A 22,213-nucleotide genomic window follows, 5' to 3' on the forward strand; every position below is an offset into this window, starting at 1 on the left:
TTTTTACGCGCTGTGGATTCCTTCATACTTTTATTTTGACAGTCCACCGGACGTGCCATTTTGTTAATGGTTTTGACAACGGAGTCCTCGGTTGCCACGGCAACACAACTCGAGACGACGATGGTGTAAGTCACAACTTGGGACTTAATGCTCAACTTCACCCTCATAACTGTATGAATAATTTCAGTATTTAATGTTTTTAGTCACCACTGAGTGAAAATGCCACCAAAAGCAGCGAAACGGGACTCGGCTAAAAAGCCCAAAACCCATGAAGCGGGCAAAAAAAACGGACAGACAGGACTCATCATAGCGCCGTTTGAAGAGGTTTGTCGTCTCAGCTTTCTTTGGTTTAACTGCAGTTAAATGTGTTTAGTGACATACTGTGAAACTCCTAGTGAGAACACATGCTAGTTAGCTAACTTTTACATGTTGTGCCGCAGCAGTTAGCTACAGTCATATATATATATAGAAGACTAGTTAGCTAGCCCACTGTAGCTAACGATGTGCCTACCTGGCGGCCATCTTGGAGGGGGCAAAGTTCCCATTAAAAGCAATCCATGTACATTGAAAATAAATCATAATTTGCTCATTTGTCAACCGACTTTCACGTGGTTTACTTTATTGTCAACGTCAAAATATGTGCTATTAATACAGAAAATTGGTTTTTAAAAATGGAAAAAGGTTTTCTACCAATGTAGCCTGCAATTTTAGTTGTCTTATTCTTTAGGTCCAGAGCCCAGGGAATCTTTTACACATAAATGATGCACTTCCTCTTCCAAGATGAGCCGCGAAGTTAAACACTGAATATAATGACACCAGGTCTAAGCCGACAAATCTGCAAAACCCTGTCAAACTCATCAGGTTTAAAAGGATCACTGCAGAGCACCAACTCATCATTTGCAGCAAACCCCTCTCTCCTCAGAGCTACTCTCACTTCCCACCATTGGAAGCACCTCTGAAAACCACCTGTCAATTAACTGCAATGGGAATATATAGGAGCATGATATGGCATTAAGGAACCTGTATCTGTTGAGATGTTGATGGATATGCATATATTGCCATAATATGACGTATCCTGATTTCTTAATGCCCTTCCAGGACTCATGGAAGGCCTGTGTGTCTCTGGTGGTTGGGGAAGTCCAGAGGAGGAGGAGCTGATCCAGGCTCTGACTTTGGCTGTTCAGCAACCACAGCGCAAACTATTCAGCTTGATAACCTGGGACAGCACCCTTGCAAAGGTATTTGTAGTTTGATTGAAGTTTGTATTATTACTTGCCTCCTGTAATTGTGTAAATGTACCCCACTGTGTGTCTTGTATATATAAAAACCCTCCAACTGTTTCTCTTTTTTAATAAAAAGGTGAGTATTTTTTAAGTCACCAAGAATTAGTTAATCACTCAACTAATTCTCGATGACATGGAGGAATGACTTGCCGTATCTGGACCCAGAGTTCAGCTGGGACTCTGTCTGGGACAGTATCCCACTTACATCAAGGAATCCGGACCATCAGCAGATCCATCTGAACGTTATTCATAGGACATACCTGACTCCTCGCAGACTTCACGCTATGAAGCTATTGGGTAGTCCCAACTGTACATTATGCTCTTCAAAAGCACTGGGAACTTTCTTCCATATGATGTGGGAGTGTCCTGGGGTTACAGACTTTTGGGCTATGGTTGCGAGAGAACTCTCAACTCTTTTGGAGACTGTCATTCCCCCCTCCCCATCTGTGCTATTGTTGAATGATGTATCCCAACTTCAGTTAAGGACTATAGAGAAACGTGTCTTCTTCTCTGGACTAACAGCAGCCAAGAAGTTGTTGGCCTTGAGGTGGAAGCCCCCTCACACGCTGTCATTCCGCCAATGGGCTCTCACATTTTTAGACGTTGTATACCTCGAACTATCTACTGCTCGGCTGCATGGTGCAAGGGAAGATAATGTCAATATATGGTCACACATTGCTGAGAAGATTAAGGAGTTGGTCTGATATATCTACGACTTTGTCACAGAATCACTTGTTATTTTTTGCTTTGTTTTTAATTTTTGTACCTGTCTGCTAGTTTTTGCTGGACCTGGGTGGGTGGGAAGGGATGGGTTTTAGGTTTTATGTTTTGTTTTACTGTCACTATTCAAAGTGGTTTTAATCTCTGGTTCAGATTTGCAATAAATAAAGAAAACATTTGATCACAAAAAAACTAATTCTCGTTGATGTAAGAAAAAGCCTCCTGGAGACCTTTTACAGAAGGCCAGTTTCCTTAGCTCCTTTTAGAACTGTGTGTTTCTTAAAATGCTTTTATTTATTTATTTTATTTTACTCTGTTAAGCGCCTTGTGCTCCTTTTGGCTCTTGGAAGGCGCTTTATAAATAAAATTTGATTGATTGATTGATTGATTCTGAAATATTTTCTTAAGTTACCAGGGAGCAGTTCTGAAATTGTGAGCTGGTGATCATGAAAATCTCAATACTTTTATGCTTCCTGCCGTGTATTGATCTGTTTCTCTCAGATTTTGTTGTTATTATTTGCATCTTTTGTCACACTTGTCACTCTACACCAACAAATAGCTAGATTTAAGGCTTTAAATGCTAGAAGACACATCACATGCGAAAGAAGCAATCATGGCTTCTTCAGACTACAATCTATAGATGACAGTCTAAAAAATGCAGATTCAGACGTCTGGGGGATTAATATGTGGAAAAACCTAAGGAATAAATCCTGCCAACTTGGGCATGGGTTTTATTATTCCCCTTCAGAACCAGTTTTGAACATGTATGACTGAATTACTGCAGTATTTCAGAGTACTTATACACCGTTTAAACAAAGTAATAGCAGCTCTCATGCATTTTATTTTGTCAAATGGAAATGTTCTCTGTCCAGATCCATGAACTGGGGAATCCCAAAACAAAGAAAACTGATGACACCCCCATGTACTACGAGGTAAGCTTGGATATTTCAGAGAAGTACAATAATACCCTTTAGTAAAGTGTGCTTGTGTGCTGTCATCTTTGTGGGGTTTTTGTGTCTTTCGTAGGTTACAGAGCTTGCTAAGGTACTGCTGGATGCAGGAGAGGAGATCCCCTGTGACCTGATGGCAAAAATACTGAAGTTCCAGCTGCTACATATCAAAACCAATGATCAGCAGAGGAGGGAAGCCGAGCAGGTAAGTTCCTTTTCATACATATGAATCTGTGTGTTGATAATTCCTTCATAATATAGTGATATTGTCCATGAGTAGCTTCATTTCTCTTAGTTTTTTCATTGAAGGAAGCACTACCCAGTGTGGTAATAGTCATGATTCAGTGGAAATCTAGATTAAATTTGAGCCACCACATTGCCTGTTTGATTTCTTTGTTTGTCTCTGTGCACCTCTCCCAGATGGAAGGGTTTCTCACAGATTCACACAATCAAAAGAATGAATGGCTTTACTTGTCCCTCCAAGCAGACATGAACAATCCTGGCCTTTTGCACGCCAACAAGACGTCTTTACAAAACAAGAAAAACATTATCCGAGGAGGAATCCACAGAGATATTCCCAAAACATTCCAAATTATGAGTTAAACGGCCTTATTGAGCCAAACTGAGTGTGTGGAATCCTCCTTCGTGTACAGAACTGCTGACTAATCTGCCTTTTACACGAGACTTCTTGCTTATAACGCTTGAAGGTGCACCATGTGGACAGCACCGCACCCACATCACATCAAACACCAGCAGCAAACAAGTGCAGCTGTGAAACAATTTTCATACAAAAACAAGGCATGTCGCGATGGCTGTAGTTCTTCCACATGCTCTGACGAACAACGTGTTGATTGGATATTCTTCAGATATTCATGTCATTTTCTGTCGGCTTTTGTTAAAGGGAAAGGGAAAAGCAGCTCCCTCGCCTCAAGAGCCTTCCAAGGGGAAGAAAACCAAGCTCAAGCGCAGGAATGAACCGCCTGTCTGTATAGGTACAAACTGTTTTAAAACAGCTGTGATTAAGATGTATGAAGTCAGCATTGTGTGGATTAAGGCACGTATGACTCTAGGTTAGCTTTACTGTAAATACACCCCCTGTCGAAAGTTTTAGGACACTTTCTCATTCAAATAAAGTAGAACCTGTCCTACAACTTTTGACAGGGGGTGTATCTACCAAATTTGGTACACATATGCAGCACATCAGGCTGAACAAAAAAGTCAGTGACAGCCACATTCCAAACCCGACAGGAAGTGAGCTATTTTACGTTGAATGTCAGATTTTTCCCATTTTAAATTTTTTTCTAGAGCGAACTCCTCCAAGGGGGAAACTCCAATTCACCTCAAATTGGGCCAGTACATACAGGAGGCCTTAATGATCCAAAGTTATTAAAATCTTTTTCCAAAGTCAAAGGGCGTGTCCGTGGCGGCCTCTGGAATTTTGATCCATGAAATTTCAAATGCTGTGTAAACGCCCTGAACATGCTCCAATCTGCCTGAAACTTTACATGTATGATCAGAGTCCTGCTCTGATCACATCCATGTGATGAAATACACCCCCTGTCAGAAGTTGTAGGACAGGTTCTACTTTATTTGAATGAGAAAGTGTCCTACAACTTTTGACAGGGGGTGTACGTGAAATACCATTTTGAGATTGGTCTTGTAGGAGGTTTTATGTATGATACTTTTTTTTTTTACAATCACACTCACAATCAGTTTTTGTGGGCAGAAGTGTGGAAATTATATGACAAGTAAATCGCCTGTTTGGACACTGTGTGTACAGAGCAGTAGTGTATGTTGGACATGTGTTTGTGTGTGGGTGCAGATGATGAGCCAGACTGTGGCCCTCAACACTACGTCCTGTTACTGGGATTCTACCAGCCACGACTGATTGGGCTGCTTGATGCCATGGGTGTGCATGTTGCTAATGTCGTCAGATTGTGTTCGGAGCCCTTCCAAAGTTTTGGTGGTCAGCAGGAGCAACATAGCTGTGAGGAAAATGAGCAGAGTCTGACAGCATCCTCAGTTTCAGGTGCAGGTGAGGAGTCTTTGATGAATAACACGACTTTGATGCACAACTCCTTTATAGATGTAAAAAAAAAAAAGAAATCAAAGCTGTATAATAGATTTTACATGGATTCAGAATGATCACGTTTCTTTAATTTTTATTTATGTCCTACGTCGCTATTTACATTACATCATCTCCTCTGTGCGTGCCAGAAGAAAAAGTTTGCAGCAGTGAAAAAGTGGCTGTGAAGGTCAAGAAGGTTGCTCTGTTCTGGTCATCTCTAAGAGCAGTTTTGGGCAGTGGTCCACCAGACTCCAAGCTTCATGATGTGGTTCAGCTCAGCTACACTGTTCCAGATCTGCTGCTTCCCTTTCACACACAGGACCCTAAAGCTGTGGTCAGTAGGCCGGGTATTGTTAATGTTCTTGCACAGAATTTTGCATGTTGTCACTTTTTTCTGTTCTTTTTGTTCTCAAGCTCTCATTGTCTCTGCATGAACATTTCTGCTTTGCTATCAGTTTCACATTGCCCATGACATGATTTTTAGTTTAAATCCTTGTCTATGTTTTGTCTGTGTCCAGCTGGAGTTGGGAAGCCGAATCTTTGGTGGTGTGGCCAAACTCATCTATGACAGTCTGGACTGGCGAAGGCAGCATCAACACTACCAGGACAACATCAAACTCATCAATATGCCCACTGTTGTTGGGCTGGATTCACAGCCTGTAAAGGTACACATGTATTAGTTATTTTATCTCAAGAAAGGACCTCAGTTACTGTTTTTGATTAACTTGCATTACTGTATATTTCCCTGATATGATGTCTCCAAATGTACTTTGTTGTTCAAACAAATCTGAACTCTTCAAGAAATTGTTAGTATAGCAGAGAGCCCTTCTAGCTCATCAGTTATGGGTCTGCTGTACACCCCAGATGGGACTTGAACCCACAATCCCTGGCTTAGGAGGCCAGTGCCTTATCCATTAGGCCACTGGGACTGTTTTAATAGTTACTGAGTCACGATGTCTGAGCCAGTGTTACTGCCACGATCACCATTCAGACTGAAATATTTTGAAATATTATGTTCTACCAACTGTTCAAAACCCAAAGCTTTTTAATGTACTGTAACAGTAGAATATGTAAGCCAAAACATATCGATGTTTTGGAAGCTTGTAACACTGGCACTAGTACTGTTGGCATTTTTAATTCTTTAAAAAAGGCTTCAGTAATTAATTGATTATCAAAAGAGCTACAGGTTATGTTGGTTGACTACAGCTGTTTTTATAAACCATTCAGGGCCTTCTAATTTAACCTTTCACAGTGACTGCAGTAGTAATAACAGTGGAAGCACCTGCTGAATTAATCAGCTCTGTCAGTATTACTGAGGTGGTTGAAGTGATCACCAGTTGTGTTCCTGTTCCTCTACTTCTTGTAACTCATCCACTAGCGATTAACTGTCTTGATACTGAGTGCATAGTTTCACAAAATTAAAGTTTGTGTGTTTCTTGTGCCACTATTTTCCAACCGTTCTTCCCACAACCCCATGCACCGCTCAGAAGGAGAGCCGACCAGACCAAGGTTAGCATTTTCTTTTTATTACTAGTTCTCTCTCTCACGTATTGTTGGCATTGACTTATTTGTTCTTTGGATTCAAAACCGAGAATGGAGTGACACTTTAACCTTTCTTCTCTTCTATCCTCCCTTCTGTGTGGACAGAGACCAAGCTGCCTCCTCTCTCTGCAGATGTTGACATGCGTCACTATAGCAACCTGCTGGACCTGGTTCCCTCTGAAGCCTGCTCTGTGCCTTTGATGCTGGACTGTATGCTGGAACAGGTATCTATGAATAATGTTAGTGTGTGACATCAGCAGTTTGTGGGAGCTAGAGACTGCAGATAAATGCGTGTGACTTATTACATTTGTGTTCCCAGGTGGTGATTTCCACAGAGCAACCAGCTTTGCACACGGCATCTCATACGGTTGCAGAGACCGAACCTGTCCGTGGTTCTTGGTCTGACTATGAGCGGGTTAGCTACATGCTCCAGACTTTCCTGCCACTGGTGCACACAGAAGAGGAAAGAAGCCACATGTTGTACAGCCTTCTAACTACAATGCAGAATAAAGAAGACAAGAAGGTAGAGTGGATATGCTCCAGAACACACTTACTTTCAATATACCCTGTAGCATGTGCTGTGTGTGGTATAGATTAAAAATACTGTATGTAGCATATGTACTGTATGCAGCATTGGTGGTTCAGTGGTAGAATTCTCGCCTGCCACGCGGGAGGCCCGGGTTCGATTCCCGGCCAATGCAGCTCCAGCCTTTTTAAGGCATTGCAGTGTGACGTTTAGTTTGCAGGAACACACAGCCAATCCCCATCAACCCCTGTGTCACGGTCATTGGGCTGTTTCAGCAGTGGGGTGGGCTTAGATGTGGCGTATGTGGGGGAGGGTGAAATGCTTCATTCTTTCAGCGGCCAGAACACGTGGGAGGAAATCTGTGCCCTCTTTGCCTCTTTCTTTCTTGTTTTTTTTTACTTGAACACATTTTTTAGGTTAACGAAACAAAAACGCACGAATTAAAGTGACTGTTCATGAGACCCTTAATGAAATAAACCTGACATTTTCTCTTTTACCCCATGGCTGAGTTATCATACAACCTTAGGAATGTCATCCATCACGAAGAACGTATTCTTAAAATATGATTTGTTTATGTTTTAGTTAAGTACCTGATGAAACTTGTGTCTTTTTTGTGGGGTTTACATTTAATTTAAGCTCTATGTATGAGAAAATATTAGCTATGCACACAAAAATATAAATATATGTAAATTACTAATATAAACTTACTTGTCAAGAGAAATCTTGTTTCATTGCACGCTGTTACAGTAAGAACCTGCACCACAAATACCTACCAGCGTATGTCCGCTAGATGGCGCTGTAATCAAAGTAGAGAGTGGCTGGGACTGCAGCATGTGATAAATTGTAGTCGATGCTTATTGCACAGATATACAGTACGTATTTTGTGGATGTTATAAGTTATTCTAAATGTTAATAAAGCAACCCTCACTGTATAGGGAACAGTCATTCTGAACTATATCTCTGCATGCAATAAACTCTTTAAAGTTTACTTATAGTTGCAACATTTACAACACTTGTAGTATCCTCTGATAGGTTTCATCGTATATGTTCCTTTCCTCTACTGAGCTACTTAATACACACTAGTCTATAGTGGCATAATCACGTATTTCCGTATATATTTACACGAACAAACTTGACTTTAGCAGGTTAAAATAAACTGGAATTGTCCCCTTAGACCTCATGCGTTAATAACGTTGAGTGAACAATGTATGAAAAATGAAAATAACTTAATTTCTCATGTTTCAGATAAAGATCTTCAGTCATCTATTAAATCAAATCTCTTAGCAACTCCTTTTTCTCAATTTTTTTTATTCAAGTTCAAGTTCAAGTTTAGTTTATTGTCATATACATTAGGGTACAAAGTACCATAAGCAATGAAAAATGGTTTGCCCTTGGCACACTCTCTGCAAGTTAATACAATAAAAATAATAAATACAATTTAAAAACACAACACCAACAAACAATAAAAGTTATCAGCGCCTCTTCAGGCTAATGTTCATGAGCCGCACCGCCTTAGGATAAAAACTGTCTCTAGATCTACAGGTCTTAGTTTGTAGGGAGCACAGACGTCTCCCCGATGGCAGGTAAGAGAAGAGAGCATGAGCAGGATGACGGGTCCTGCATAATGCTCAGGACCCCAGTCAACTCCAGCTATCACAGCTGTCATTAACCTGCTGTTTAGAGCTATCATCAGATCAGTGTCCAACTTCACTCGAGCCTTCTTGTGCCCACAAACTCAGCCAGAAACCTGGGTGTCATGATTGATGACCAGCTGACCTTTAAGGTTCACGTGGCCTCAGTTTCTCGATCTTGTCGTTATGCCCTCTACAACTTCAGGAAGATCAGACCCTTCCTGACCCAACAGGCCACACAACTTCTGGTTCAGGCTCTTGTGATGTCACGCATTGACTACTGCAACTCTCTTCTGGCAGGTCTCCCTGCATGTACAGTCAAACCTCTACAGATGATCCAGAATGCAGCAGCACGTCTGGTCTTCAACCAGCCCAAAAGAGCTCATGTCACTCCCCTGTTCATCTCCCTTCACTGGCTTCCAGTTGCAGCCAGAATCAAATTCAAAACTCTCCTCCTGGAGACGCCTGGTGCTTCCAGCCCAGCACGGCTCCATATCTCTATCCAGATTCTTCTCCTCTGTTGTTCCCAACTGGTGGAACAAACTACCAAACTCTGTGCGTTCTGCTGAGTCCCTTTCTACTTTTAAGAGACAATTGAAGACTCAATAGTTCAGCGAACACCTAGGCACTTAATCTGACTCCACCTTAGGGGTAGAATAAGTCAGGTGGTCCAAAACCCAGCACTTATTTAGCGCTGACAAAGTTGAAGGAAAAAAAGGGGGGGGGTTGGCAATTCTTCTGCAACTTGATGGCAACACCTTTGACCAATCGCACTTGAAGCACTTTCTGTACTTACTACAGGTTTTTCCTTATGTCTGAATTCTTGCTTGTGTTGTACGTCTCTTTGGAGAAAAGCGTCTGCTAAATGAAATTGTAGAATTGTAAATATTAGCTCCCCAACTAATTTATTTAAGTGTATACTGCACAGATCTTTGTTACATGGTTATACTTCAGTGTCACATTTTTTATTCCAATATCGGGTCGCTCCCTCTTTCTCAGCCCGCCTGTGTCTGCGTCCCTGATGCTTTATGGGATATGTCAATGCAGTATTTATATACTGTAATTCTAAACATCAAGAGTCTCTCTTATGACTCCAGAGTTTTCTGTTTTATTCACAGTATGGAATTCATTAGTTTGTCTCCGTGTCTTCATCTTCGTTTGTGTTAGAGGCTAGTGGAGAAGTTTGGAGCAAGGAAGACTCAGAAGAAGTCTGAGCAGTCTCTGGTTATCAGACACCATGATGAGAGGGCTCTACGCTTAAGGGACATCAATGTAAGTAGGTTTTTAAAAAATGTTAACAGTGACATTAAGCTGACTTTTGCATTGTCAAAATTAAATTTGCATGTAAGACCAAGGAGTTGCCAGTTTGTTTTAGAGAGGTCTACCATGTGTTTGTGTGCGTGCATGTGACCCTGTTAGGAGGTTCAAGGTTTGGATCCAGCAAAGGTGGAGCTGTCCATGATGAAGATGACTCCAGTGTGGGAGCTGATTGAGTCGGTAGCTCAGCAGAGGAACAGCAACTCCTGCTGGATGTCGATCAGACAACAGCTACAGCACTACTGCACAGATGGTCAGAACCTGTCATCTGCTGAGCAGCTTCAACAGTATCAGTCTAAATATACTGACAGTCAATAGAACCTTTGAGGTAGAAATGTAGGCAGAATTCTACTTGTAGGGGGGTTGTAATTATTCATTGTGGATTTACTGATGATCTAGTGCCCTGGTAGTTGAGATAATGATGAGTTGTCATTTTGTCATGATTCATTGCACATGGGTTGGTCACTTTGCAAAAGTGAACCAAATACACACCAAGCAATACTCAGTGAGAATCTGCACAATGTGAGAATGGGTTTTGAAGGCCTATATAAAGGCCCAAAAAAGGCCACCATTGTTAGTCCAGTGAACAGCATCATGCCGCGTCTATCACATGAACAACGTCTCCGGGCACTGGGTATGGTGGAGGCCGCTTTGAGCTACAGTGATGTATCCAGGCGTATGGGCTGTTCCCAACCCACAATCAGAAGCCTGGTCCAAAGCATGCGCCGACGGATTGCTGCCTGCATCCAAGCAGATGGAGGCCGTACTCGGTATTGACTGCTGTGACTTTGTGTTTGGCAGGTGCCGTTTTCTTTTGTGAAATTCTTTATTTTGAAATCATTCTTGAAACTTTAGATTTTTGTTTCTGTATGCCAATATGCTAAACAAATGATTCATATGAAGAAAATCCAGTTTGGGGCTTCAAAATGAAAATTATGTTGAAAAATATGGTCTCAAAGTTTCTAATGACTGTCGGTGTACTTACTTGCTGTGAGATGTTGGTCAGTTTTAGTTTTCTTGATTTATTTACTTCCAAATGACAGTATGATGTAATGATACCCTGTAGAGACGGTGTCATGGCCGGAGGTGGAGCGTCTGTGTCATCAGAGTGTGTTTGAGACGATGCCGCTGAGCAGACTGGATCAGCAGGGTGTGTTAGTGAATGCTGCTCGACCACTGGGAACACTGGACCCAGCACAGCAGCAGACCTCAGTAATCCCCTGGGACAACCCAACATCCTATGCAAAACAACAGCTTCATAATCTGCAGAATGAAGGTCTCCAACTCCACTCGTTAATTCATTTATTGTGATTTTATGACACAGGTTTACACCCATTAATTTTCATCTAACTGTAAAAAGTTTCCAGCTGTATGTATGACAGTGTTATTATGTACCTCCATCCCTCTGTTTGTTTATTTCCCCCTACAGGTCCAACATTTCTAACTGAAGACCCAGGTAACACAGAGGTATTGTTTGTATGCTTATGTTTATGTCCCTACATGAATTTTTTGTGCATTTTCATAAAAACATAAAAAGCTTTCTTTCTTTTTTTTTCACCAACAATGTTGCATGTTTTCTCCAGCATTTCAGTGGGAGAGTGTGCAGTCAGCTGAAGTTATCTGACCTGCAGAGCTGTAGGCTGAGATCTCTGCTTGATTGGCATTATTCTGAGCACCATGATGCCACCATTTTTCCACAGGTGAGTTAAAGTTTATTTGTCTTGTTAAATATGTTAATTGTGTTATATAATATACATTAGTGTAATCTTGATATCATATAATTTATGCTCAACCACAATAATTGGTACCAGATTAACTGTATTGCATATTACTTTACAGCAAAGACTAAGCTTTTTGGTGGGCCTTTATTGTGAAATTTGTCAGTGCATGACTTGATTATAGCCCCAACAACACGAGCTTAATGTTATACAATGCTGCAATATGAGAAGTAAAAAGGCATACTTTGCTGTTTTAATATCATTTGAGCCAGACGTTTTTTTGGTTAAAGGTTTAGATTTTGATATTTAATTTGTGTATTTGTAGGTGCTTCAGTCAGCCTCAGAGGAATATCGCTGCTTGGATACCTTCAGAGGAAGCCACAAGAGCATCTTGTACATTTTCTGCCACAATCCCATGAGTCCTCAGCGTCAGTCTAAAGAGTTCTGGAATGTGGCCCTTCACACTGATGTCAGGTTCAGGTGAGAATTTAAGCTCTAATTTTCAAGTGCTTGCTTGTCACAGAATGAACAGTAATAGTAGTAGTAGTTTTCTGTGTGATAACTACAATGGATTTCTGCTGTACTGAGGAGGTTGTTCATCATAGTACAACTGGTAAATCATCAGCGACACATGAATCCTCTCAGTGATGCCACACAGAAGTGTTAAGATGGGCCTGACTCCAAATTAAATAACTAAATAATCCATCCATCCATCCATCCTCTATACACCGCTTTATCCTCACTAGGGTCATGGGGGGTGCTGGAGTCTATCCCAGCTGACTCAGGTGAAGGCAGGGGACACCCTGGACAGGTCACCAGTCTGTCACAGGGCTACATATACAGACAAACAATCACACTCACATTCACACCTACGGACAATTTAGAGTGACCAATTAACCTCAGCATGTTTTTGGACTGTGGGAGGAAGCCGGAGTACCCGGAGAAAACCCACACATGCACAGGGAGAACATGCAAACTCCATGCAGAAAGATCCCAGGCCCAGGCCGAGATTTGAACCGGGGATCTTCTTGCTGCAAGGCAAAAATGCTAACCACTACGTCACTGTGCAGCCCTAACTACATAATGTACATGTTAAATTTTATGTAAAACATGCAAGCAACTTTGTATTGTTCCTGCATTATTTTCACAGAAAATATCTTGAACATGTGGCTGATAGAATTTCAAACTGGGTCACAGAGGATGAGTTAAAGAGAGAGGCAGTGCAAAACAAGAACAACAGCCCTGTTGATCCTCCAAAAGGTACTGCTTCGTAGTTATTATAGAATTCTGGCAGCGTAACTGTGCTTAACACTGTGTAAATACATGTTTTGTTTTGTTTCTGAACAAGAAGAATGTGCTGTGGAGGATGAGGAAACTTTGGAACCAATCATCAGGAAAGACTCCCTTAAAGTTAGTACCAGCCAACACACAAACACACACAGTAATTAGAAGTGGAATTTATAAACCTCTTTCACTTGTGTCCACCCTTGAATTATCACATCAAATTTATTACCGACAGGTGTGGTAGGATGTCTGTCAGACTCCTGCATCAGTCTTCACATATTTCTTAGAAAGTGGCAGAGACATCACTGATCACTTAAGGGGGAGCTTCACCTTCAAATGATAGATTTGGGTGAAAAAGTCTAATTTTTAAAAAGATGATTATCATATACCTAAACATGTATTCTTTCTCCTGATGAATTTTTTTATTTGATTGCTTCTATAATGAGTCATCATCAATCACAAACTTTAAGTGCCGATTTCTCAAAACTTGATTTTCGGACACGTATAAACTGCCCCTTAGTTTATCTTCTTACACTTTTGACCACAACTTCCCATTTTTGGCATGCTGCTAGTACAGGCTATGTAGAATGCACCTATTAGACATTTTTTGATAACTTCATTCTATGCTGAGTTATATATGAAAATCTTTGTAGCAATTGTTTCGTTTCATTACCATGGTAACCACAGTGAAATATGACAAAATGCCTAATAGGTGCACAGGTTCATTCTTAAAGTACTGCGTGGTGCATTGGTATCATTTTATGTTAAATATTACATGAGACTTTGCTTGGGGCAAATACAAGATGTAATTTTGGGTTCAATAATTCAGCAGTATTTAATTTCAATCCAGTTGTTCAAAATTTTAAAAAATGGTTTCACAGTAAAGTTGGTGTTTAGAGGTCTCTAACAATGTACAGGTTGCATACCTCATCTTAAAAAGTGTGTGCAATATGAAACTTTCAACATTTGTCATTTTTAGTACTCGGCCGGGTGAAGCTCCCCCTTAACATGAAATATCTGCAGCAGTTCCAACTGATGAGTGCCAGTAATTATTTTTTCCCAGAGGTAAAATTTGGATTTATTTATCATCTGCAAAAAATAATAATAGAGCAAAATCAAACTGACATGAACCAAACTCTCCTACTTTATAGTCCTCAGTGCTTTAACGACATTTTATTTTACTGTGCGTGTGATATTACAGTCAGAGCAGCTGCGGCTAAAGGAAAAAGAGACGACCAAAAAGTCAAAAAAAGAGAATGCAGCAAAAGGTAAGCAGCAGGAGGAGAAAAAGAAAAGTAAAGTTTCATCTGCTGGCAAGAAGAGCCGACCACAGACAGCAGACAGCTCCAAGACTCCCACCAAGTCTTTCACTGTGGATGAAAACAAAGATCTGCACCAGACAGATGAAGAATCCCATGTGAGAGCTCAAACTTACAAACCAATAACAGCATATGTTCTCATTTGGAAATAAATAGCAGGACTCAGATAGCAGTCAATCAATGTTGTGTGTGTGTGTGTGTGTGTGTGTGTGTGTGTGTGTGTGTGTGTGTGTGTGTGCGTGCGTGCGTGCGTGCGTGCGTGCGTGCGTGCGTGCGTGCGTGCGTGCGTGCGTGCGTGCGTGCGTGTGTGTGGGTGGTGTAGAGTTTCACAGGCTACAGCATGGATGGAAAGTTGGTCCACGTGTCAGGCTGTCTCCAGTATCTTTTCCCATCAGATGGAGGGCAAATCACTGTGGAGAACGTCAGCTTTGTTGAAGGTAGAGAAACAACTCTGAGATGGGAAAACATTAATCAGGGTTTCTGCAGGGCTTTAAAAAGCATTAATAGTCATTAAGTCGATTTTGTGAAAATTAAGGCCTTAAATGGCATTAGAAATCAGTAAATTTGATTCTCAGTGGCTATAAAAATTCTTTCTGCAGATTTCAGGAAAACATATTTGACAGTAAGAACATGTAATTATAGACTTCGATTCATCAGATATGTGCATCTGCGTAAACATGCCAAAGCACTGCGATAATTGTTCTAGCCGGTCGGGTACGGTTACCAAAAACTGCATGTTTTAAAAGTGACTGACAGGCTGGACCAGGTGGAGGAGAGCTGGGAAATGGAGAAATGCAGATTCTAGCGAAAAATAGTTAGAAAATGTGGATTTCAGAGAATGACTGCAGCCTGTGGGTGGTCAGGGGGGGTTTCTGGATTCAGAAATAGTGAAATGTAGGGACAGTTTTTATCTAAAAATCATCTTTTACGAAAAACAAACCAGTGGAATTTGTTGAATTCACCTCTCATATCATCAAAATTTTTAAAGTATAGCATTAAAATGGCATTAAAAAGCGTTAAATTTGACTGGCTAATTTCTGCAGAAAGCCTGTTTGTATCTGTATGGGATTTTAATGAACAAATGAACTTGCTCTCATCTAAATAAATTTGAAAAACAAACATTTAAAACAGCACACCAGCAATGAGCTTGCCTATCCAATATGAGATCAGTGTGGAAAACCAGATTACAACTCTATTCTGAATAGTCAAACAGTTCCCACATCGTGTATCTCCCTCCGGCTGCCACATTTGTTTAAAAAATGAAATAACTACAGAAGCATTGCATTTGCTGTGCCACATTGTTACAAAAAACATACTATGAACCAAGGAAAAATAAAGCAAAACTCATTGTGGAGATATTTTGAGTAATATCCCACATGCTTTATGCTTTACTCCAGGTTCCAGCCTCATGATAGTAGATGTGAAAAAGGATGGGCATCACTTCTACACGCACATCAACCAAGTTGTTGTCGATCCTGTGAAGCCTCCTCCTCGGCCTCGAGACGGAAAAACTGCAGATCCAAAGGAGGATTTTAAAGGTAAAGAAGCAGGACACAGCAAAGACTTGGCCGAGTCCCTGTTCTGTAATTTTAGGATTCATTTTATCCATCCTTGGAAAATTGTTCAGTTATTTACTGGATGTTATTCCTGAATGAATCGCGTGTGTGTGTCCTTTTCAGTGTTAGAGCCTGTGGAAATGAAAAGAGTAAAGCAGGGCTCCTTCTCAGCAGTGCTTGATAATAGAATCCGCCTCTCGTACAGTTTCTACGGTCCCACAGGAGAACTCACAGGTGTTACACTACACATACAGTTTTTCACCTTCAGTATTTACCTACATATTTAAATTTTATTGACTTGTGGAAAATTTCAATTTGGGGTAAACACGTTCAAATTTTCTTCACACAAGAGGCAGCACTGAAAACGTTTCTCTTTGGTGATGTTGCAGTGAGTTCCCAGGAAACAAAAGGGGGAACTGCAGAGACCTCCATCGTTGATCCCATCCCTCTCTCCTCCTCCATCCATCGCTCCAGGGGAACAGACTTGGAGTCACTTCACTCCAAGTCACAAACCCCGTCCAGCCGGATCAGACCTCCAGAGTCCAAGGTTTCACATACATGTGCAAAAATATACATACTCACACACAGAAAATCTTGAAAAGAAATATCATTACCCTCAAATAACAGTGTGTGCTGTACGTCAAAGGGGTGTGAAGGCCAGCCAGCATTGCCATCAAGTCAGTTCAACAGTCTAAGCACGTCAGTTCCTAATGGCCTCGTGCTGCAGTTTCTGCGAGAGGACGCCCAAGGTCAGTGATGGACTTTATTGGGAATTTGCAGTTCATACGCACAGCAGGTGATTGTAAAGGGATGCCATTCCCTTTGTAAAGAAAAACCAAGCTGCTATCCCCCATTTACATGGAGGTGTGTGTTGGTTGGTGATGTGGGAGCAAAGAGGGACTCCCATTAGGCTGTCCCTCTTGTTAAATGATAAATCACAGACTGCATTCATAGACAGGTGTGTTTTTCATCGTGGTTAATTTTAAAAGAACGACGTGTGTGCTTTGAAGTGAGAAAAACAATCTACTGACAAAGCTGTGATCATTAAATTCTGTCCTTGGAACATAAGAAAGGAAAGACAGACTCAAACGGCCACATTGCCTCCTAGACACTAGCTGCACATCTCCTGTGTGCAAATTTACCTACTTATGCATTCCAGCAGAAGGTCGGTGTCTGATCACGTCGTCCATGAAAGAGTACATCTGTGATTAGTTAGAAGTGTGATTGAAATGTGTGCGCCCTGTTTAAGTATTTATTTAAATAGGCTGCATAGCATTCCATAGCTCATATATTCCCGTTCATGTTTCACACATACTGTATATTCATTCTGAAATATTGAATACATAATTTGTGTGCATTTCTTTGTCCAGGAGTACCACCGGAAGAGAATGGTATTTTGGTGCGACAGAGTTATCCTCTCTGTAGTGGAGAAGAGGTGAGGCATCTTCAGGACAAGTCCCTCTCCAAAGAACTATCCCGTATTATCACCAGCCAGGGAACCGTGATCCGTAACATGAGAGACGGGTCTACAGAGGTGCATACAGAGGCTGAGCTCCTACATCAGAGGTTTCTACCTAAAGTGTAACAGTATAGCCTCATTCTCTCCGTCTGTATGTGTTGCAGGTGCTGTTTGCAGATGGTTCAGTCAGTGTCAGCCAAGACTCTGGTCCAGTGTGGGTTTCTGACTCTGAGGTTCAGGATGAAAACTCTCATCAAGAAGCTGAGGCCAAGAAGAAAGGTTAGACTGAAGTGTCACAGACACAAACAAATAAAATCATATTAATATTTTACTGTAGGCCAATGGAATAGGTAGGAATTAATAACACTTGAAAATACAGTAAACTTTTTGCTTTAATTGAAACGCTGATAAACATCCAGAATACAGGCTCTAAGAACAGACATGAGGTCACGAACAAACACTCAGAATGGAACTAAACATGAAAACACGTCACCTAAAAGATTTTCCACAGAGGCCTGAAGTAGTTCTAGTAGTAGTTAGTTTCTGATTTTCTGTGGTAACCCTTCTTCAGTGTCCCTGTCTTTTCTTTTAATCAAAGAGGTTATTTTCCTCTGCATTATTACTTTGACAAAAAAAATCTTGACTGTTTTGTAGAGCTTCTCTCTGTTTTTATTTAAAATATGCATCTGTCGATGAGAACCGCTGTAAATCCAGTTTAAAGTTTTTCAGCCAATCACAAGAACGTGTGGAATTTCAGGTGTAATTTACTGCTCGCCCCGTCCCGGTGCAAGCCGCGCTTGTTGACGTCTATTGACGAGTTGTGGAAATGTCCCAGTGCAATAAATCAAGCGCACCTACTTGCTATTGGCTGCTACTGGCCATAGCAGTCGCTGTGTTACGGAAAGTACACACACATGCGCACTCACATACTGCTGAGTGAACAGTCGATAGCAGGCAGCCGGACGGCGTACCACCACCGGGTCTTTTCCCGGTACTGCGTACCGGCACCAGATCTTTTGCCAGAACGCAGTACCGGACCGTTCCGGCTTACTTTCACCCCTGATTATTACTGCAAATATATCATTAAATAGCCTGCAACGATTGTATTAATGTTTTCTTGTCACTATACAAAGTCTACGTTTATATCAGTAAAAATAAGGAAGATTAGAAAAGATTTTTTGCAAAGAAACTCTGTCTTGTGGTTTCGCCACATGACGCTGCTTTACGTTCTTTGATTCTCACGTGGGTTTGCGACATGCTTTACGTTACGTAACTCATGAGTGCCTAACGATGGACACGCAACAGGTTGAAGATTCATGTGCGGAGTCACATCAGGCAGAGACGGCTACGCAGGCAGCCCAAGAAGAAGCACTGTTATAGAAAAGATGGGATGTGTCTGTGATTTGGTTACATTTTGGGTTGAAGAGGTCAGACACGGAGCAGACGGCCACATGCAAACTATGCTACAAGACTGTTCCCGCACCAGATGCCAACACAACAAACCACCTAAAGAAGGTCCACAAAAAACTTGTAGTACTGTGGTATATCATGATATATATCGTTATCGTGATATAAAATAATCCATATCGTGATAAATGATTTTTTTCCATATCGCCCAGCACTAACACCTTGTCCTCCCTCTGTATGTGTTGTCCCTGCAGAACAGAACTCAGAGAAGAAGACTGAGGCTCAGAGAGGATGCTGGTTGACTACGGCTCCATCAGGAGAGCGTATCTGCACTGTTAGGACCACCCACAAACAAATACCCACCATCTCTCTTCTCAGCTTTAAGGCTACAGACCCCATCACCCATCAGGTCAGGACTACCGAATAACATAGCTTACGAAAACTACAGTTATTATAAAAGTTAGAGTATGATACTTAGAAGATTCCTGCAAAAACATTTGTGTTCTCAGTATGTGACAGTCTGAAAAATTATACACCGTAATAATTTTATGCATTTTACTGCTAAGTCGGCATCTGTTTTGTGTCAGGTGATGGTAACCCGGGAGGATCTGGTGGTGTCTGTCAAGAACCCAGAAGGCTCTCTGATTGTAGAACATGCAGACGGAACCAGGATCACCAACATCCAGGACACTGTACATACTTATGCGAAGTTGAGTGAGAGCGTACGAATGTGTGATTATGCTGGATGTAGTACGGCTAAGAATGGTAAGCCGAGCGTGTTTACTGACAGGACCGTGACTGAGAATCGTAAGATGAGTGAATGTGAGACTAAGAACGGGGATAGGGCTACCAAAGAGCGGGTGGTGCTGGTGGAGAAGGAGGGCTGCCCCACAGTAGTGATGTACCCAGAGCGTCACACAGCTCACATCTTTTTAGCTGATGGAACTGTCATCACTGGGACCAACCGAGGAGAGTATCAGGTGTGTGGTTTACAGCATTTATCACATCTTAAAATTAATGTTTGACGTTTTTTTTGCATGTAATAGCACCTTTCAAGCTACGCTTTGTTAGAAGAAAAACGGGACATGTCTGCTGGAGGCTCGTTCTGCTCATTGTTGGTGTGACCAGCAGATGGCACTGTCAAGTCCACCTCTCTTTTCTTTCACAGGACGCCAGGATAACTCAGTTCAAGTTTCCAACTTAAACTGTTATTTTCCTTTTAGTTGGTTGGTCGTTTTATTGCAGTAGGTTGTAAACCTTTAAGGACAGAGAAACAAAGTTGACACCATCAAACACAGAACCAAAAAGTTGACAGATTAACCATTTAAATGAATCAATCAGTTAAGCCTTTTAAAGCAAATAAAGAATGTCATTTTTATTAAGTGTCCACATTTTAAGCCTTTTAAATTGAATAACGAATGATCAACATTTTAGTGAAGTTTATTAAAGTTTTAACATTTAACAGAACATACATATTCTGTATTTTTACTTTACCTAAACTCAAAATGAAATATCTTAATTCAGACTCATTTGACATAAAATCAGTGAAGTAAATGCTGCAGTGCTTTCATCAACCAATCACACAGCAGTTAACATAAACTTGACCACAGCAAGAAACATTTCAGAACACCAAGAAAGCAAACAAATATTTCACCAACCGTTGGTGTCTTTGGACTGAATCCATGAGTGGACTTGTGTCTCCTTTGTTCTTTCCTTCTTTCTTTCTTGTCTGAATGACTGAGCTTTCCCCAGTCCTTCCCAGGTGCTCTAAGTCAGTGGCTACGTTTATATGCAGTCAAAAACCCTTTCTTAACCGGAATATTAGCAATAACCCGATTGCGTACGGCCATGTAAACACCCGCAAAAACCGGAGTATGCTCATATTCCGGTTTTTAAAAACCCGAATAAGACCCCTGGGGTACTCCTTTTCTAACCCAAATATCTCGTCATATAAACGCGCATCGGAATATCCCCATAGAAAGAAACATTAGTTTGCGTTCTGCGCATGTTTCATCCAAAAGGAATCTTGGTCTTTTGAGTCCGGCAACTACTTGTGTGCCGCGTCTGGCGCGCGGCCCACCGGAAATACACAAGGAGAGGTAAACAGACATGACGAAACCCACATGCGGCAGCACAGCGCCACACAACAGGAGTAACTGTCTGTTTTTCCATGTAAACGGGTTATTCCAAATGTTTCAGAAACCGGAATATTGATCTTAACCCGAATATTGATGGCATATAAACGTAGTCAGTGATGACTGAGCAGAAGTCAAGCACCTCTTTGCTGCTACCGGTGCATTCTGGGAAGTGTAGTATTTAGTCCTACGTCCTGAAATTCCGCTCAACAGGCACCATAATCAAACTTAAATCTTAGAAATGGCGCCTTCCAGATCTGAATAACATTTTTCATTATCTTCTGTCTGTAGATATCCAGTTTTAATTGTGTGTGAACTTGTGACCAAGGTCTTCCCGTCTAGTGCTGGGCTGCTGCAGATCCAACGTGACGGAAAATGCCTGTACTCCTCTGATCCAGCTGTAACTCCCAGTCCAAAAGGTTGCACCCCCGCTAGCCAACCAGGAACTTACACCATGAGTCACACAGACAAGGTGGCCTGTGACCTCACCGAACCTGATGGGAACCGCTTTCAGGTCTGTTTCTGTATGGGAGATATCTTTCTCTGAGAGAATTCAGATATAAGACTCAAAATCTCAGTGAAGCTGTAAAAACATTATGCTTTAACAAAGATAATAATACATTTTATTTGTAAGCACCTTTCTTGACATCCAAGGTCACTGTACAAAAAAAAAACAAATACAACAGAACAGATAAAAACTATACAAAAGAATTTAAAAATACCATAAAAAACATAAAGAAAGAGGCAGTAAAGACACAACATACATCCAGTAAAGAGTATGTTGGGAACAATGACAAACTCTGTTGCAGGTGATGGACGATGGGCAGATAGCAGTGGCAGTCTTCAGTCCTGCTCCGAGCACACTTAAACATGATGAGGAAGAGGAGGAAGAGCTGGAAGACAGACAAACGGCCAGGCTTTGTGACAAACAGAGAGAACATTGTCCTAGGTGGGCTTCCATGCGTACAGCGCCCTCCATAATTACTGCCACCCCTGGTTAAGATGCCTTAAAATAAATTCAATTCTTATTGCCAAAGCATACTCTCACACTGAAAACTGTAGAAAAATGTATTATAGGAGAAGATTAGGTAATGTTTTGGTGGCAAAAGGGGATTGTACAAAGTATTGTTTATTAGGATCCTCATTAGCTCCCACAGGTGGTTGCTAGTCTTCCTGGGGTCCACACATAAAAATCTAAATTTTCCAAACATTAAAACATACATTACAATAATATTCTATTAAAAACAAAAAAATAAAATGTAACAGAGTATGCTATAAAACAACATCTAACAATTATT

General features: G+C 41.2%; 1 protein-coding gene and 2 non-coding genes across 3 annotated transcripts in view; 2 read left to right on the forward strand and 1 right to left on the reverse strand.

Moving 5' to 3' along the window:
• Positions 1 to 76: 76 nt before the first annotated feature.
• The window catches only part of LOC110961376 (sperm-associated antigen 17-like), a 33,779-nt gene continuing 11,642 nt past the window's right edge, over positions 77 to 22,213 (forward strand). Inside the window, 33 exon segments of the mRNA XM_051947597.1 lie at positions 77 to 125; positions 204 to 324; positions 1,099 to 1,135; positions 1,138 to 1,238; positions 2,876 to 2,935; positions 3,030 to 3,158; positions 3,855 to 3,945; positions 4,776 to 4,988; positions 5,171 to 5,355; positions 5,540 to 5,686; positions 6,509 to 6,530; positions 6,669 to 6,787; positions 6,883 to 7,086; positions 9,888 to 9,992; positions 10,140 to 10,290; positions 11,104 to 11,313; positions 11,467 to 11,504; positions 11,621 to 11,737; positions 12,081 to 12,235; positions 12,906 to 13,015; positions 13,104 to 13,165; positions 14,241 to 14,456; positions 14,681 to 14,795; positions 15,756 to 15,896; positions 16,038 to 16,148; positions 16,304 to 16,461; positions 16,561 to 16,663; positions 17,285 to 17,448; positions 17,538 to 17,652; positions 19,035 to 19,189; positions 19,368 to 19,760; positions 21,244 to 21,429; positions 21,725 to 21,864. Of these exon segments, the coding sequence (XP_051803557.1) occupies positions 220 to 324; positions 1,099 to 1,135; positions 1,138 to 1,238; positions 2,876 to 2,935; positions 3,030 to 3,158; positions 3,855 to 3,945; positions 4,776 to 4,988; positions 5,171 to 5,355; positions 5,540 to 5,686; positions 6,509 to 6,530; positions 6,669 to 6,787; positions 6,883 to 7,086; positions 9,888 to 9,992; positions 10,140 to 10,290; positions 11,104 to 11,313; positions 11,467 to 11,504; positions 11,621 to 11,737; positions 12,081 to 12,235; positions 12,906 to 13,015; positions 13,104 to 13,165; positions 14,241 to 14,456; positions 14,681 to 14,795; positions 15,756 to 15,896; positions 16,038 to 16,148; positions 16,304 to 16,461; positions 16,561 to 16,663; positions 17,285 to 17,448; positions 17,538 to 17,652; positions 19,035 to 19,189; positions 19,368 to 19,760; positions 21,244 to 21,429; positions 21,725 to 21,864 (4,358 nt within the window). The 5' untranslated portion in view covers positions 77 to 125; positions 204 to 219.
• Positions 5,878 to 5,950, reverse strand: trnar-ccu (transfer RNA arginine (anticodon CCU)). The gene has a single exon. It is a non-coding gene; the product is annotated as a tRNA-Arg (tRNA).
• trnag-gcc (transfer RNA glycine (anticodon GCC)) lies at positions 7,194 to 7,264 on the forward strand. The gene has a single exon. It is a non-coding gene; the product is annotated as a tRNA-Gly (tRNA).

Source organism: Acanthochromis polyacanthus, chromosome 4 (genome assembly GCF_021347895.1).
Source record: "Acanthochromis polyacanthus isolate Apoly-LR-REF ecotype Palm Island chromosome 4, KAUST_Apoly_ChrSc, whole genome shotgun sequence".
Lineage (NCBI taxonomy): Eukaryota > Metazoa > Chordata > Actinopteri > Pomacentridae > Acanthochromis > Acanthochromis polyacanthus.